Source organism: Humulus lupulus, chromosome 2 (genome assembly GCF_963169125.1).
Source record: "Humulus lupulus chromosome 2, drHumLupu1.1, whole genome shotgun sequence".
Taxonomy (NCBI): Eukaryota; Viridiplantae; Streptophyta; class Magnoliopsida; order Rosales; family Cannabaceae; genus Humulus; species Humulus lupulus.
In genome coordinates, this window is record NC_084794.1 from 6,609,853 (window position 1) to 6,626,985 (window position 17,133).

The 17,133-nt window shown below is 31.3% G+C and overlaps 2 protein-coding genes across 5 annotated transcripts; one reads left to right on the forward strand and one right to left on the reverse strand.

Moving 5' to 3' along the window:
- The first annotated feature begins 6,208 nt into the window (after positions 1-6,208).
- On the forward strand, positions 6,209-8,932 carry LOC133817075 (B2 protein). Of its 4 annotated transcripts, none has more exons than XM_062249459.1 (6): positions 6,209-6,362; positions 6,983-7,564; positions 7,806-7,906; positions 8,082-8,165; positions 8,260-8,370; positions 8,495-8,932. In XM_062249459.1, exons 2-6 carry the CDS (start codon positions 7,000-7,002, stop codon positions 8,540-8,542), a joined length of 909 nt encoding a protein of 302 aa, XP_062105443.1. In that variant the 5' UTR covers positions 6,209-6,362; positions 6,983-6,999; the 3' UTR covers positions 8,543-8,932. The 4 variants fall into 4 exon arrangements, with proteins under 4 accessions (XP_062105443.1, XP_062105444.1, XP_062105442.1 ...); XM_062249460.1 differs by having other exon boundaries at positions 6,241-6,362; positions 6,987-7,564; XM_062249458.1 differs by having other exon boundaries at positions 6,306-6,362; positions 6,961-7,564.
- Positions 8,933-16,002: 7,070 nt separating this feature from the next.
- On the reverse strand, positions 16,003-17,133 carry LOC133813859 (MADS-box protein defh21-like). Its single transcript, XM_062246894.1, has one exon. The coding sequence runs from the start codon at positions 17,131-17,133 to the stop codon at positions 16,003-16,005; it is 1,131 nt and encodes a 376-aa protein (XP_062102878.1).

A 17,133-nucleotide genomic window follows, 5' to 3' on the forward strand; every position in this document is an offset into this window, starting at 1 on the left:
GTAAAAAATAAAAATAACCACAAATTAGAAAATATAAATTGCTAGAAGGATAGTACGTCAAATTATCATCTTAGGACCAACAACACTTTTATATATAACATTGGAAAATTATAAATATGAATTTTTATATTTATTTGATTATTTTATAATGTTTTTAATATAATATGAGTAATGAATTTTTTTTATAACGATCAAAAATTTTAATTTTTGTATATATTTAGTAATTTTTCTATTTTTTTTAATGTTATATATATTTGTATAATTTACTTTAAAATTATGTATATATATACACATATATTAGATAATGTCTCATAAATCTTCTTTTTTTTTTCAATTTGATAATACTTTTTCAAATTTTTATATAAAATATATGAGGAATATCATAAATTATAACACGACAAAAATAAATTAATATTATAGGATCTTAATTTTCTCGAATATCTTGAACTTATTAGCATGTTAGAGTGCCTATATATATATTCCAAACGAATTCAATATTATCACATCAAATAATCTTTTATATACTGCTTTAATGATTGTGAATGTGACTTTTTTAAAAAATTGGTGATAAAATATATGTATACAAACGAACTCAATATTACCATATCATATAATCTTTTATATACCGCTTTAAAGATTGTGAACATGACTTTTTAAAAAAATAGGTCAATATTGTTACTAGGGGTGTGCAGAAAATATCTGATCTAATAAAAACCGACCGATCCAAAAAAAACCGACCGCCAAAAATTGGATGTCCAATTACTATTGGATCGGATCGGATGTAATTTTTAAAAATCCAAATTGGATCGGTCGGTTATTGGATGGCCATCCGACATTCAATAAAAATCGACCGAACCGATCCAATTTCCATCAAATTACATCCAATACCTCAATGTAGCTTACTATAGGCTTGCACACATGGGATGATTAAAAAAACCCTAAACTAAACATTACAATTAAATATTTTTATTATTTGGATGAATAATTAGTATTTTTATAATTGAAATAATATATATATTTTTTAAATCAGCCTAAATATAGGTTTTAAAAGATCGGATGGATCCGATCCGATCCAACGGATAACCAATGGATGGAACCGAACCGATCCAATCATCCATTGGATCAGATCAGATCGGTTGGTTCAAGATGATTGGATCGGATCGGATGGGCTTAAAAACATTGGATGTCATCTAATGAACACCCCTAATTGTTACCTTATATATTATGTCATATATATATAGGATAATTCTCATATAGGGGCTTCAATTTAAGCCCTACTAGTGGGACTCTTCAGTGTTCTCGACCTGTGAACAGTTTTTGGCGCGATTTTTTTTTATGACCGTGTATATTGTAGTTGTTTAGAGTATCCTGCAAATTTTTCAGAAAATTCATAATAGTTTATAGTACCGAAAAATAGATTCAAATATGTTGCTTTCCACGCACATAAAAAAAATTAGTCACGCGTGCAACAACATGTTTGAACTTAGTTTTCGGTATTGTAAATTATTCAGAATTTTCTGAAAATTTGCAGGATGCTCTAAATAGTTACAATATACACAGTCATAAAACAAATCACGTCGAAAACACTGAAAGACCCACCGGTAGGAGTTAAAGTGAAGCTCCTATATGAGAATTGTCCTATATATATACTTGTTACACTATATATCTATTATTTTTTTTTTCAATATATCATATATAAAAATATATACTATAAAATTAAATATATAAATATAAATAATATGTATATTAAATATAATTTTTATAAACTAAAAAAACAAATATAACTATTGAACAAGATTTAGTTAATCATTACCATATAAGAAAAAAATATTAATATCCGAACAAATTACAATTCAAAATGAATAAATTGTACTTTATTTATAACATAAAAGTATAACACCCACAATAGTTTGCAAATAATTTTTTACATTGTTAATTAATTATTTTGTTAAATAAAATTAGATAAAATACAAATTATGAGAAAATAGATAAATCATATATTATTGATTTTAGGAATTAACATCATCTCCTATTCTTCTATTTTATATAAATACTAGGTAAAAACAACGTACAATGCACGTTTGTCTAATTCTATTTAAAAAATGTATTAACTTATTTTAATTTTATTTTTTAATTGCTATTTAAATTAAAAATAAATAAACAATATCATATATTATAAGGAATGACATAAATATATTAAAAAAAATTAAGCCAAAACACAGTGTATAGTTTTAATAAAAATAATATGATATTTTTTTAATTAATTTTAAAAATCATTAAACCAAGAATCCATTAGATATACACTTTTTATATATAAAGATATGATGTATTATAATTTTAAAGTAAATTGTTTGATGTTGTTTATTAGTTTGAAATTTAGTGTTCATAATAATTTAAATTTTGGTATTTTTTATATTTTGATTTATGGATATGGTGATCATAGTTTTAAAATTATAATAAATATTCAATATAATAAAATATTTAAAAATTATAATTTAAAACTATAAATTTAAAAATTTTATTTAATCAAATTTTAATTATTTTAAACAAAATACGTTAATTGACAAAATAAATAATTAATAAAAGAAAAAAATAAATAAATTTAAGCACATAAATATTTTTCGGTTATAGTTTTGTAAAATAAAGTAATTTAAATACTTTAATATAAAATTTGAAAATATGTAATGAAAAATTATTATAGCTCATTTATTATTTTTTATTTAATTTTTTTACTTTATTTAGAGGATTTTATTATTTATTTACCTTATTTACATAACTTTAAAACTTAATAGTGCTAGAAAACAATAAAAAAAATGTTAAATCTAACTAAAACACAATTATTTTCGTTAAACTCACATTTATAATATATAATAAAGATATAAATAGATAGATTGTATATTATTTATAATTTAATTACATAAATATTATTGTATAATGCATCCCATTTCCTTACAATATTGCCACACATTTTGTCAAAGAAGATGAACCCTATTTAATCCACAGCTATCCAATTAGTAATTAGATTGATGGAACAATTTTTTTAGTTATTGGAGCCTAAATATATAAAATAATTAAGTTTATATAATATATTAAATCTAAATCTAATTACATAGAATTAAATCTAAATTACATAACCAAATTTGTTTCCGATAAGTACAAACAAAACCCAAAGCCTAGCTATTTTTCTTATAGAGAAATTGGTGGAAATAGACCCCATTTATAGTGCATTTTGCACAATAACCTACTTTCAAAACATTTTAGCTAAATGACCTCTTTTATTAATGAATTTTTTGTATTACCCATCTTACCCTTAAAATAAAATAATAATAAATTAAAATTAAAAACTCTAAACTATCATCTTCCTCCTCTCATCCATCCACCCACACCCATCCACAACCACCCACTATCATCCCCCGCCGCCACTGCCACCACCGGCGACCACCAGCCCTTACCGCCGGCGAACACTGCTCATCACCGGCTGCCACCATTTCTCCACAAATCTGGTCACCACTCATTCAAAAGGTTGGTTTATAAAGCTTTTTTTTATTTTTATAAAATATGAGATTTTTTATATTGTTTTTGTAGATTTAAAATGCAAAATGATTGTTTTAGTATGTTGAAAGTATAAGTAAGAATTTAGGTTTATTTCTGGAGTTTTATGGAGGTTAAACCTTGAAAATTTGAAAAAATTAATGGTGGTTTCAGTTATTTTCGAGATAGAAAAATCCAGAATTTTTTGACAGGTGGTCGAAAAAATACGACTACTGGTCTAAAATTTAGATAACTGGTCTAAAATTTAGACTCCTTGTCGAAAAATTAGACAAGCTGTCAAAAAATTATGGATTTTTCAATCTCGAAAATAACCGAAACCACCATTAATTTTTTCAGATTTTCAAAGTTTAACCTCCATAAAACTCCAGAAATAAACCTAAATTCTTACTTATACTTTCAACATACTAAAACAATCATTTTGCATTTTAAATCTACAAAAACAATATAAAAAATCTCATATTTTATAAAAATAAAAAAAAGCTTTATAAACCAACCTTTTGAATGAGTGGTGACCAGATTTGTGGAGAAATGGTGGCAGCCGGTGATGAGCAGTGTTCGCCGGCGGTAAGGGCTGGTGGTCGCCGGTGGTGGCGGTGGCGGCAGGGGATGATAGTGGGTGGTTGTGGGTGGATGGATGAGAGGAGGAAGACGATAGTTTAGAGTTTTTAATTTTAATTTATTATTATTTTATTTTAAGGGTAAAATGGGTAATATAAAAAATTTATTAATAAAAAAGATTATTTAGCTAAAAATTATTGAAATTATGCCATAGTGCAAATTGGACTATAAAAATAGGCCATTTTGCCAAGGACCCTTTCTTATATTACTTTTGACTGACCTCTTGATGAATATGCACCACATATCAATTTGACTCATTAATTAACACACAACGTTCAAAAAACAAATAAAGAGAAAGATTTTGATTCAAAATTCAAACGGCTCAAAAACAAAGAGGAAAAAACATGACGTTTTTTCTTAGCACACACAAAATCCAAAACTAGCAAAGTAAACCAACTCTTCTTTCTTCACTCTCGGCCGACAGTTTATTGAGACTTGTGTTTCTGGGTGTGACAAATGTACACCTATAAAAGCCATCACTATTTTTCAAAGTATCAAGTAATGATTATGATTATAAATAAGCACATTTCAATTTATATGGCCGTTATTTCCTTTTCATTTTTTTCTCTCTTTTTGGTTAAACATTTTCAGCCATTTATTACTCTCTTGGATGCTTTTTGGGGGGGGTGCTAGAATCCAATGAATAACATTCCGTTACGTTTTGAATGAGATAAAAGTAGGATGTTATATGATATTTTAAGGTTAGCACCAATGGATTTGACTTCATAATTGGTTAGTTATACTTCATAATACTTATTAAATTTAAATAAGTGAGTCCTGATATTAGATTGCATTAATAATAATATGATACTTTCTTGTGGTATTGAACACTAACAATTCTCATAAAAGTATAATAAATTAGGAGTGCACATGGGTCGGGTTTTCAAGTGTATTGGGTTCGGGTTTTCGAGTGTATTGGGTTCGAGTTTTGCGGGTTTCGGGTGGAGGAAGTTGTACCGAATCAGGTCCGAAATTTTCGGTCTTTGGGGTGATTTCGGGTTTGGTTGGGTTTTAGGTGAGATTGGTAAAAAAAATGGGCTTTGGGCCGAAAATGGGACTTGGTAAACTTTTTGAATTTTTTTTACTTTTCACATATTTTTTTAACTTTGTTGTTAGTTTGATAATGTTGATTTTTTACATACTGAGTCTTGGTAATTTTTTTTTTTGAAAAAAACATTAATTTTTTCGATTTTTTTTTAATTATATTGAGGTACGGGTTACACCCGAACCCGTGTGCCGTTAATTTCAAAATTCAAACCCGACCTGAACCATGTTGGGTTCGAATCAGATTTCACTCGAATTTAGCAGATTTTACAAAAATTCAGATTGATCAGATCGGGTTTGGTCGAATTTACGGATTTTTTGGGTCAAATGTTCACCCCTAATAGATAACTTATTAATTAATCATGGGTTTGACTAGACATTTGTGTTGAGTGACTTTAATTTAAAAAACCCTAATGGGCATTAGATTAGTGCATATAAAAAGCTCTTATTATGTCAAACCTACTTTGATCAACGGTTCAAATTCAAAAGTGAATTTGATTCATTATTTTGAAACCAAACTCTTCTGACTTGACAGAAGAACAATGAATGAATAGTATTAGAATATAGTAATAGTAAAAGATACTTATTGAAAAATAAAACTTGTTTATGCTTTTTAAATTAAGATTAGCCAAACTAAATGGAATCAGTGCAAAATGAGTTCATAAAAGCATTTAATGTTATCCATACCACCGACAATTTCTAGAGAACAAACCCACTTTTCAGTACTATATTAGTTGTTACTTTTTTTTTTTCAATAATAAAAATTAGTGAAGAATAATCACTTGTTGAAGTACAAAGCTTTACTCAAAACCCATTTCAAAATGTTATCAAAAAGAGAAAAAAATATTCATTATTTCATATTTAAAGTGATAAATTATGTAATTATATAATGTAACTATGTTTTAATTAATGTTTTGCCAACTGTCCCAAATGCAACACCGTCTGTCACAAGAAATCAAAATAAAAATCCAAACTTTATTTGTTTTTTATATTAAAAATCTAAACTTTATAGAATGGCAATAATGTAAATAAGAGAATATAGGAAAGGTATTTTGGGTAAATGGATCTATAAATATACTTAAAAATCCAACTGCCTTCTCCTCTGTCGTGTCTTCTGGCTCTGGGTTTTACAGCCAAGCAGATAAAAGGTACACTTCTTCTCTCTGATCCCCAAATCTAGGGCTACTTAATCGGCACTCTACTAGGTTTATCGGACCTTAACTTTCGTTTCCGAGGTTTGTAGTTGAAGATCTCATTTTTTTTTATCTTTAATTACTATATGTTTTGGTTAATTATAATTGTGATTTAGTTTTGAAACGAAAATGCATGAGTGGATCTTTCATCTAATGGATGTGTTTGAATTTTTTTAGATTATTTAAGCTGATTTGTTAATTTTTAGGCTCAGATTTGGGATATTTTTGTTTGTTTTTAGATATTAAAACTAAATTTTGCTTGTCAATTGGGTTGTTTGGTTAGTTAGAATATGGAGGAAAATAAAGGAAATGAATTATCTGTATATATTTTTTCGGTTATTGACTAATTTCTTTTATTGGGTTGAATATTAAGGGGAAAAAGTTTAATTCTTTCTTATTTTTGGAGATTTTTTTTTTAAACTGTCACACTATATTTTTTCCTTGAAAAGGTGAAGACTTTGTTAAACCGAGTCTTGGATTTGTGTAGATATTTTCTCACTCTTATTTAGCTTAACGTTAATTTCTATATTTTGTCTTGTTTTGTTGTTTTAAGGGTCTGTTTTTTATTTGAAAAGCCAGTAGGTTTCACAAGATGGAGAACATGCAAAGCTTTTGGCAATTAGGAGATCAGCTTCGAGGGCAGTCAAAAGTCTCAGAGGATCACCAGTGGTTGATGGCTGCTTCTAAATTAGCTGAACAGACAAGGCTAAAAGGCGAGCGCATGAACAACCTTGATCTTTCAAAGGGTCCAACTGAACCAAGGCCAATGGACAAATTTGGATTCCAGGAAGATAACAAATGTGATATCCTCAATTTTAACTCACTGAACTTGGAATCCAAAATAAGTGAGAACTTGAACAAAAATTCCTTTCGAAATGGAATGTTCAATATGAACGCAGTCTACCAGAAGAGCAATGCAAATATTGTGGGGAACATGACCATTAACAAGTACAGCGGCAATAACCTGAGCCACAAGGACTCTATCAACATCAGCAATAACAACAACAGTGACAATGGCAATGCAAACAATGTTGCTGACAAAAGGTTCAAGACCTTGCCGGCTACAGAGACCCTCCCACGAAATGAGGTTCTTGGGGGATACATTTTCGTCTGCAACAATGACACCATGCAAGAAGATTTGAAGCGGCAGCTATTTGGTACTTGAACTATTTCAATATATATATTTTTATTTTAAAAACATTCAACACTGCATTCTTAGGCTGTATTCTGGAGATATAATTTGGAAGTAAATGATCTTTGTTTTATGTTTAAGAAATCACTGCAATATGGATTAAGAACATCATATCCAGCCAGCCCTTTTCAGGGTTAAAATTGTGGATAGGAAAAATTATTATTATCCATGATTTTTTTGTATTGATCATTATGTTTCTTGGACAGGTTTACCTCCAAGATATAGGGATTCTGTTCGTGCCATAACACCGGGCTTACCCTTGTTTCTCTACAACTATACTACTCACCAGTTGCATGGTATCTTTGAGGTCTGTTCTCTAATCAATTGCTACTTTTATTTCATATGATACTTCATGCACTTACTCTGCAATATAACCATGTTCAGTTGAAATATCATAGTACAAATGCTGCCTTCCCTTGTTTTTATATATTTTTTTCCTTGGTTCTTATTTTTCTGATATTCTGTGTGATGTTCTTTCACAGGCTGCAAGTTTTGGTGGTTCAAACATTGACCCAACTGCCTGGGAAGATAAGAAGTGCAAAGGCGAGTCAAGGTTTCCAGCTCAGGTAAGATTTTTTTTGAGAAATTTCTAAAGATAATTCGATTGTTTTACTTGAAAGGGGACAACATCTGAGAATTTTTCCTTCTGTTGCATTGTAGGTGCGGATCCGTGTTAGAAAAGTCTGCAAGGCTTTGGAAGAAGATTCATTTAGGCCAGTCTTACATCACTATGATGGTCCCAAGTTTCGCCTTGAGCTCTCGGTTCCAGAGGTATGATAGACATTCAACATTCTATAGTGGTCCTTCACTTTATTCATGGCTTGTTATCTGCTAAGAAGGTTATACAATCTCCATTTATGCTAACAGTGTTTTTTAACTTTGGATTTCTCTGCAGACACTGGATCTATTGGACCTATGCGAGCAAGCGGGCTCTGCAGCATAAACTAAGCGCTGGCAACAATATGTCAAACTTAGTAGGTTTTGTGGTACATGGCAGTGTGTGTTTCTCACAGATTTTCCATACAGCGCAAGCTTTTGGGGATGAAGTCTGGTAGAGGGAATCTTGTTAAGTTAGGTTTAATGCGAGTGAGCCTGGTGAATAATTACTCGTTGCTGAGTCTCCTTAAGACCCACTTGTGTAAGTTTGTGTAAACTCTTGAGAGCGTTATATAATATTAAGAAGAAAGAAAAAAAAAAAAGAACAAGCAAAATATGTACTGAGAGAAATGATAGCTATGTTGTGACCTCTAAAAATTTGAAGGTCAAGGGCTTTGATGTGTTTGTAAAAACCCCAAGTCCTGAAATGGTTATCTATAATCCTATTGTCATTAAATGTCGCACGTGAAAGTGTTGGCTCTCATTTATAGCCTCATTTTGATTTTGCTAGCCTTATTTGGCTGCCTTGCATGATATGGTCCCCCCTTCAATAATAATTAGGGATGGCAAAAAAAATCTGGTGGATTGGGGCGGTCGGAGCCCTGACTCGATGGGTGCCTTGATCCGAATATAAACGGGGCGGGTCGAGATCTGACCTGACCTGCTAGCAATTGAAGTGGGTCGGATCACGACTTGACCCGGTTGTTTTTTTACGATGAGAAAATTGATGTTTTGTTTTGAAGTATGTTAATTTTTTTTATTTATTTTAGTATGCAAGATTATTTATAAAAAATTTTTAGAAAAAACTTATTGGGTCGGGTCTGATCCGCTTCATCACATCTGGGCGGGTCTGCATCAAATGCCTTAATGGGATGGGTCGGGTAAGGGCATAAGCTTAACGGGTCAGGGCGGTTGTTTAACGGGGCTGACCCGCCCTATTTACGTCCTTATTCAATATTATTAAATGTTACTTCTTGTGTTGCTTTGAGATTTTTTGAAATTATCAAATTTGGTGAAGTGAAAGGGAACTGGGATCAGAAGATCTATCATGGTATGGAGTCTTTTGGAGGCTGGTTTTTGAGCCTTGGCAATGATGTAATCACTGCTGAGGGACCTAACTTCACGAGGATTCTTAGGCAATGTGGCTACAGGATCTGAGGGTTGGTTGTTGAAGTCGTTGACAGTTAAGCAAACTTTAACATTACAAAGTTTGCTTAACTCGTGAGCCTTCTTGATTAAACCACCTCTTCTTTTTGTAAATGTTATTCTTCCTTCGGTGTCAATTTCACTGGTAATTTCCAAGCCCCATCTTTGTTTTCCCAAAATGCAAAAAACAAAAAAATACCCTTTAAACATGATGATATGATTTATGCGTACATATATATGAACATGGTAGAGAAGAATGGAAATCAAGGGAAGAAATGGTGATGATAACTGATGTAGAATAGAAAATATAGAACAGATTTTAGAATGAATACAATATAATTATAGTCAAGTTATATACATGTATATTTGTATGAGAAAAGAGCATATAGGAATTATCTGAAGACTTGTTGAAAGCGAGGGATATTAGAAAGCTTAATTTAGTCACCATATTGATATAAACAATAGATATAGAGAAATATATGTCGGATTAGTATGTAAGAGAGTTGAATATTATTTTTACTATATCGGAAACAAATCAAATAAATTGATATCATTTCTTTTAATATAATGAGACATTAACTCAACTTGCCAAAATAATAATAATAATGATTTTCCATTTTGAGCAATTAACATCTAAATGATTTTATTATTGCATTACTTGTCCACTTACTCTATCTTGTTCTTTCCCCTTATAACTCCTTTTGCCATTTTTTTTCACCATTCCATAAATTACCGGCAAATAAATTTGTGCATTTATGTATTGTTGTGTTAATGGATGATGATAGAGGACTTAACTTGGAATCTAAAATAAGTGAGAACTTGTATTATATTATTTTATGGTTTAATTAAATAACTAATTGATAAACAATAAGGTATGGCATATGTAACATGTAGTTTGGAGTTACAATTTTGATTCTCGCAAATATTCACTTATAAATAGTAAAAGAAAATACCATGCAATTTGAATTTGATTTGATGATATCTATTGTGTATATAGCTATTAGAGATGTGATTTTGATAATCAAGGGGTGCATGGAAGTTGCAAAATCAATTGGAGAATATTTGTGACGTTTTGAAGAGCCAAAACACAAAATGAGAAAACTTGGACAACAAGCAGGTGACATGTCGATTGGCTTGCCGGACAGCTCCTTTTTGGAGCACTTTGAAACGTTTTGAATGTTTCTAACAGCTCATGTAACCCCCAAATCACCTAATTAAATTCAAGAACGCTTGATTAAATATTGGTAACTTGACTTTGTGTCACTCATTCAAGTTCTAATGAGAGTGAGAATTCTATAAATAGAGATCCTTTGGTCACCTGTAGTTAGATACCTGTGATAACAATGCGTATGCTCACTATGAGTACACTTGATAACATTTTAGAGAAAATTCCCAAAGTGTTCTTATGAGTGAAAAAATAACTTTAGAACAAAGGTCTAGGCCCTGATGAAGCCTTGGGTGGTTCTTATTTCATCTCTTTGTTGGTATTTGTCTCTTGTATTATTTTGCATTGAGCTGGTATTCTTCTCTCCATCTCAAAAGAGTTCCCATGTAATCTTGATCCTATTATTATTTGTATTTTGATTCATTTGATTGTAATCCTCTTCCCTCAAGTGTAATATATTATTCTCTAACAACTTGAACAAAAATTCCTTTAGAAATGGAATGTTCACTATGAATGCAGTCCACCAGAAGAGCAATGCAAACAAGTATAGTGGCAATAACCATGAGCCACAAGGTCTCTATCAACATCAGCAATAACAACAACAATGACAATGGCAATGCAAACAATGTTGCTGACAAAAGGTTCAAGAACTTTCTGGCTACGGAGACCCTCCCTCGAAAGTCGAAACGAGGTTCTTGAAGGTTACATAGATATTCAACATTCTATAGTGATCCTTCACTTTATCCATGGCTTGTTATCTGCTAAGAAAGCTATACAATCTCCTTTTAAGACAACAGTGCTTTTAACTTTCGATTACTCTGCAGACACTGGATGGATCTATTGGACCTATGCGAGCAAGCAGGCTCTGCAACATAAACTAAGCACTGGCAACAATATATCAAGCTTTTGGGGATGAATTCTGGTAGAGGAAATCTTGTTAAGTTAGGTTTAATGCAAGTGAGCCTGGTAGTCTCCTTAAGACCCACTTGTGTATGTTTGTCTAAACTCTCGAGAGTATTATATGATAATAAGAAAGAAAAAAAAAGAACAAGCAGAATTTGTACTGAGAGAAATGATAGCCATGTTGTGACCTCTTAAATGTTACTAGTGAAAGGGTTGGCTCTCATTTATAGCTCATTTTGATTTTGCTAACCTTATTTGGCAAATCTGAGGCTCTTGCCTTGCATGGTCCCCCCCTCAATACTATTAATGACACTTCTTGTGTTGCTTTGAGATCTTTTGGTACTGTCAAATTTGGTGAAGAGAAAGGGAGCTGGGAATGTTGTGTGCAGTAGATAGATTCTCTTGAAACTAAGAAAAAGAATTTTTGCCTGGCTGAATACGTGAAAGTGAAAGCTCTGTAATAGTCAAGTGATTGTAGCACAGCACTACCTAGAATCAGTTTCCTAAAATGAAAGGACAAAATGCACATTTGATAAATACAGTGTTGCCAAAATGCTCTCAGTAATGATAGATATATTAATTATCTCAAAAAAGAAACAATAAATACATTAATACACTTATAAAACTCCAACAGATTCCTGCTCCATAACATTGGGGCCCATAACATGCAAAACACTACTAGCTTAGCTTTAACTACTATATAGTGCTCCATGCACTTTGCTGCTACAAGGTACAGATAGCAAAAAAGCTAAGTAAACATAATTAATCATCCCAAGTCAAGATCATCTCCAGATCACTGATCTGCATAGTCAAGCTAAAGTGCTAAACCTCTGGGGTGTCTTTGCTTTTCCATTTTTTGACTGAAAGATCATTGGCTTATCACATGCTTGAACCGAGCACTGAGCAGCAATGGCTGGTCTGCATATGTTGATAGCACTAAGAGAATTGCTATTGAACTTATCACATGTCATCATATAAAAGAAAAAAACAAAGGAATTGGAGTGTTGGAAGAGCTAAGCTGATCATGATTATCAATCTTGCCATTGATGAAAAACTTCTCTGATGTTATTTTATCTTGAAATGAATAAAGGGTTATCCATAATTTGTCAAACAAAAATTGGCGAGAGTAGAGGAATGTGTTCACCAGGCTAGCAACAAATATAAGGAACTGGTCTGGTAATCAGACTAAGATGCTTCTGTTTTGTGAATTAATGTTACTATTTGTTTGGCAACTTATGTGCTTCGATTTGATGAACAATTCGGCCTAAAATTCACCTAATAACTGACAAAAACAGATTCTTGTTTGAATATGATTAAGCCAAATAGCATGCTTTAACTATTAATCTATGATTTCAAATCCATGGAGTAATAGAAATAAATAAAGTGGCCATGAACAAATAAAAAAAGCAAAAGTTCCATACCATATTAAGAAAATAATCACAGTAAGTAGCAATAGTATCATATCATATGATGTTGTGATCAATGTAAGCAAACATCAAATCTGAACATATATTAAAACTTAGCTGCAAGAACAAGAGGAACCGAAAGTATAAAACAGATACAATAAAAAAATGGGAGCATTTTTATCCTAGTTCGGAATGCAATAAGCAAACTTACATCCAGCTCGGCTTGGCCAGTAATCCACTATCAATCAAATCAAACACCATTACAGAGTTACAAAGCTACAAGGAAGATCAATATTACAGAAGTAGTATACTCTCAAGGACTTAACAATGGAGACTCTTGTTACAGTAAATATCCTCTCTCAAGAACCCTTTCTTTTCCTCTCTCTCTTTAGTAGTTCGACTCCTCTGCTGCTGCCTCTTCTCTCTAATATCAGCCTTGGATCAATATTAATAGCTGTTAGAGCCGTGATTTTGACTGCCATTGAATGGAAGTTACAAAATAAAAAATGATTGAATTGAGACATTTTTTGTGGCAAAAAAGCAAAATTGGGAGGTTACTCAGCAACCCGGGGCCGTGGCCTAGGACGCTGACAGCCAAATCTCATTTTGCGTTTTCAACTGTTTGAACATGTGGAACACTTCTAGTCACCCCAATCTTCACATTAATTATATAAAGACTCAACTAATTATTGGTAACAAGCAAGGATGTTGGAGTTTGAAATTCATAAGGTGAATCAAAACTCTATAAATAGAGATCATTTTGCTCGCTTATAAAGAGTAATGTGAAAAAAAATACACTACATAGATTAGAACACTTGTGATGACATGCTTTGAACTATGCTGAGTATAAGAGAAGGCTTATAAATCCTTAGATGCATTTCTAGAGAGTATTATCAACGTGTTTTTCTGAGGGAGGAAATAACTTTTAGGACAAAAGTTTTGAAATTTGTTTAAGCCTTGAGATCTTCATATTCTGTCTTCTGTCCTTGTGATAATTGCCATAACTTATGCAATTTTTTCTCCTCTTTTTCCTTTTCTTATGTAATATTATTGTTATATATAGAGATAAATGAGATATAGCTATGTTGTGACCTCTGAAAATTTGAAGGTCAAGGGCTTTGATGTGTTTGTAAAACCCCAAGTCTTGAAATGGTTATCTATAATCCTATTGTCATAAAATGTTACACGTTAAAGTGTTGGCTCTCATTTATAGCTCATTTTGATTTTGCTAACATTATTTGGAAGGCTCTTGCCTTGGCAAGGTCCTCAAGACTATTAATGATACTTGTTGTGTTGCTCTGAGATCTTTTGAAACGTTCAACTTTGGTGAAGAGAAAGGAAACTGGGAATGTTGTGTGCCATAGATCTTATTGAAACCAGGTAACAAAATATGATAAATTCTCTTGAAAGTAGGAAAAGAAAAATCTGCTTAGAGTGAATATGTGAAAGTGAAAGTTGTGTAATAGCTCAGCCTCACGTGACAGTGTCTCTACCTAGAATCAATTTCCTAAAATGAAATATGCCAATCAAGTTGTCTAGTATATCGAATCCATGACACATTTGACAAAATGATATTTGCGGCGAAAATATCAAATCTTTCGTGATAACTTTACTTAAATACTAAATCAATTTTTTTTTACTATAATTAAGTACCAAATCAATTTTTTTTAGAGCAATAATCCATAATTTGTCTGACAAATTGGAGAGTAGACAAATGTGTTCACCAGGATATAAATTGCATTATTAATGGATTGTAATCTGACTAAGCTGCTTTTGTTTTGTGAATGTATTATTTGTTTGGAAAATCTGATGCTCTTGCTTGATGCCATTAGTGCTATAAATGATGCACCATTTTTTCACCCTTACTACATAATTATTCTCTATTTCAAAAAATGAGATCTGTACCATTTTTTTTTAGAATATTTGACTAAAATAGTCTTAACATAAAAAAAAATGTATTAAAAAAATATATTAATTTTTATTTAATTAAGATTTAAAATTTATATTTATTTTAAGATAAAACATACACACAAAAATTACAAAATATATTTTTTACATTTAAAAAAAAGTAATTTAAAATGTAAACAAAAATTAAGAATAGTAGTTTACGATTTCCTTAAAAATTCAAGTGTAAACATTTAAATTTCAAATTAGGTTGATTTGAAATTGTAATAACAAGTTGTTATGTTTTTGTTTATTATTTGAGTTTTTTACTAAAAATTAATCACATTCATTGGAATAGAATTTCAAAAATATATTTATGTTTAAATTTGAAATTGTAATCAAGTGTTTTCATTATCATAGATTCTATGCTTGTGGAGAAAACAATTTTTTATTTACTTACAACAAAATTGTAAATAACAAGTTTACTATTTACTATTTATTTTAATAAAATTGCAAACAACAAATTTACAATTTAATAAAAGTAAAGAGTAAAATATCTATGAGCCTATATCATGTAGAGACAATACAATTTTTTATTTAACGAAAATGTAATTAATAAATTTATTTTTTAATAATTTAAATGTTATTTTAAAAAATTATAATCTTTCTTAGCATAATATTTAAAACTATTAGTATTGATTGATATAGCAAGTTTTTCATTATAGTTTTATACTTAAAAGTGTGAACAAATAAATTATATTTATATGAATAAGATATTAAGAGACTATGAGAGTATATGAAATTGATAAATTTGGAAAGAAAAAAAAAAGTGTGAGAGTTTGAAATAATACTATTCAAAAATGACAATTTGAGAATTTTACTATAAAATATAGGTATTTGTAAAGAAAAAAAAAGTGGGTAATTTTATAGAGTAATATGAAAAAAGAAGCATTTGTGGCCATTTCTGATGATGTACTTGTGTGGATTGATGAACATTTTGGCCTAAACTTCACCTAATTATAATCAACTTAAAAACAGATTATTGTTGAACAAAATATTATTACCACATAATGACTGGTTCACATAAGGCAGCACCATAGGATTGTTAGACAACATCATTCCATTCTGGTCATTTTGGTGCAGTGCTTCTCCAGATTCCAACATAAGAGGAATATTATTGTTGAACATAATGTTCATATCACCTTGTCCTTCTAGAAGAGCAGTAGTAGTACCATTAGTACTACTAGAGCTATAGTACTGATCAGCTGCATAATCATCAGAGGTCAACAGCCATGTAAAGGAGCCATTGTTATAATGATCATCAAACGACACCGTTTGGGAGCTGGGATTGAAAGGAACTAGAGCCTTTGAGGAAGAAGAGCTTGGCTGATCATGAATCCAAGGCAGCTGCTGCTGCTGCAGTAGTGGTTGGGGTTTGTTATCATTATAATAAGGAAACTGAAGCTGCTGCTGTTGGTACATTTGAGTAGCTGCAGCCATGGCCTGATGAGGATCATGAGGAGAATAATATTGAGCAAAGCTAGGTTGCACATCATAAGTACTAGTACTACTACTACTACCACTACTACTACCATTCAATGGCTCTTGCATACCAAAATGATTATAATGGTAGACATGAATCAAATGCTTCATTCTCTCATTCACTTGTTCAATTTTGTTATCCAAATCAGAAACAAACTCAGAAAGCTGGTTCCCAGTCCCAGTCCCAGAGAGCTCAGCAATGTAACTTTCTCCTAAGACAAGCTTTTCCTGATAGCTGCTCTTAGACTTAGTAGTAGTGGTGGTCATGGTTTGAGTGTGGCTCACTTTCTCAGTCTCTGCATTGACTTTCTGGATACGGTCGTTTAAGAAATCTGCCATGGTAAGAAGTCTTTTGGAGGCTGGTTTTAGAGTCATGGCAGTTATGTAATCATTGATGAGGGCCCTAACTTCACGAGGATTCTTAGGCCATGTGGCTACAGGCTCCGAGGGTTGGTTGGTGTAGTCGTTCACGATTAAGCAAACTTTAACATCACAAAGTGTGCTTAACTCGTAAGCCTTCTTGATTAGACCACTTCTTCTCTTTGCAAATGTTATTCTCCTTGCTCTTTCCTTCGGTTTCAATTTCAATGGTAGTTTTCCACGCCGCCCCAT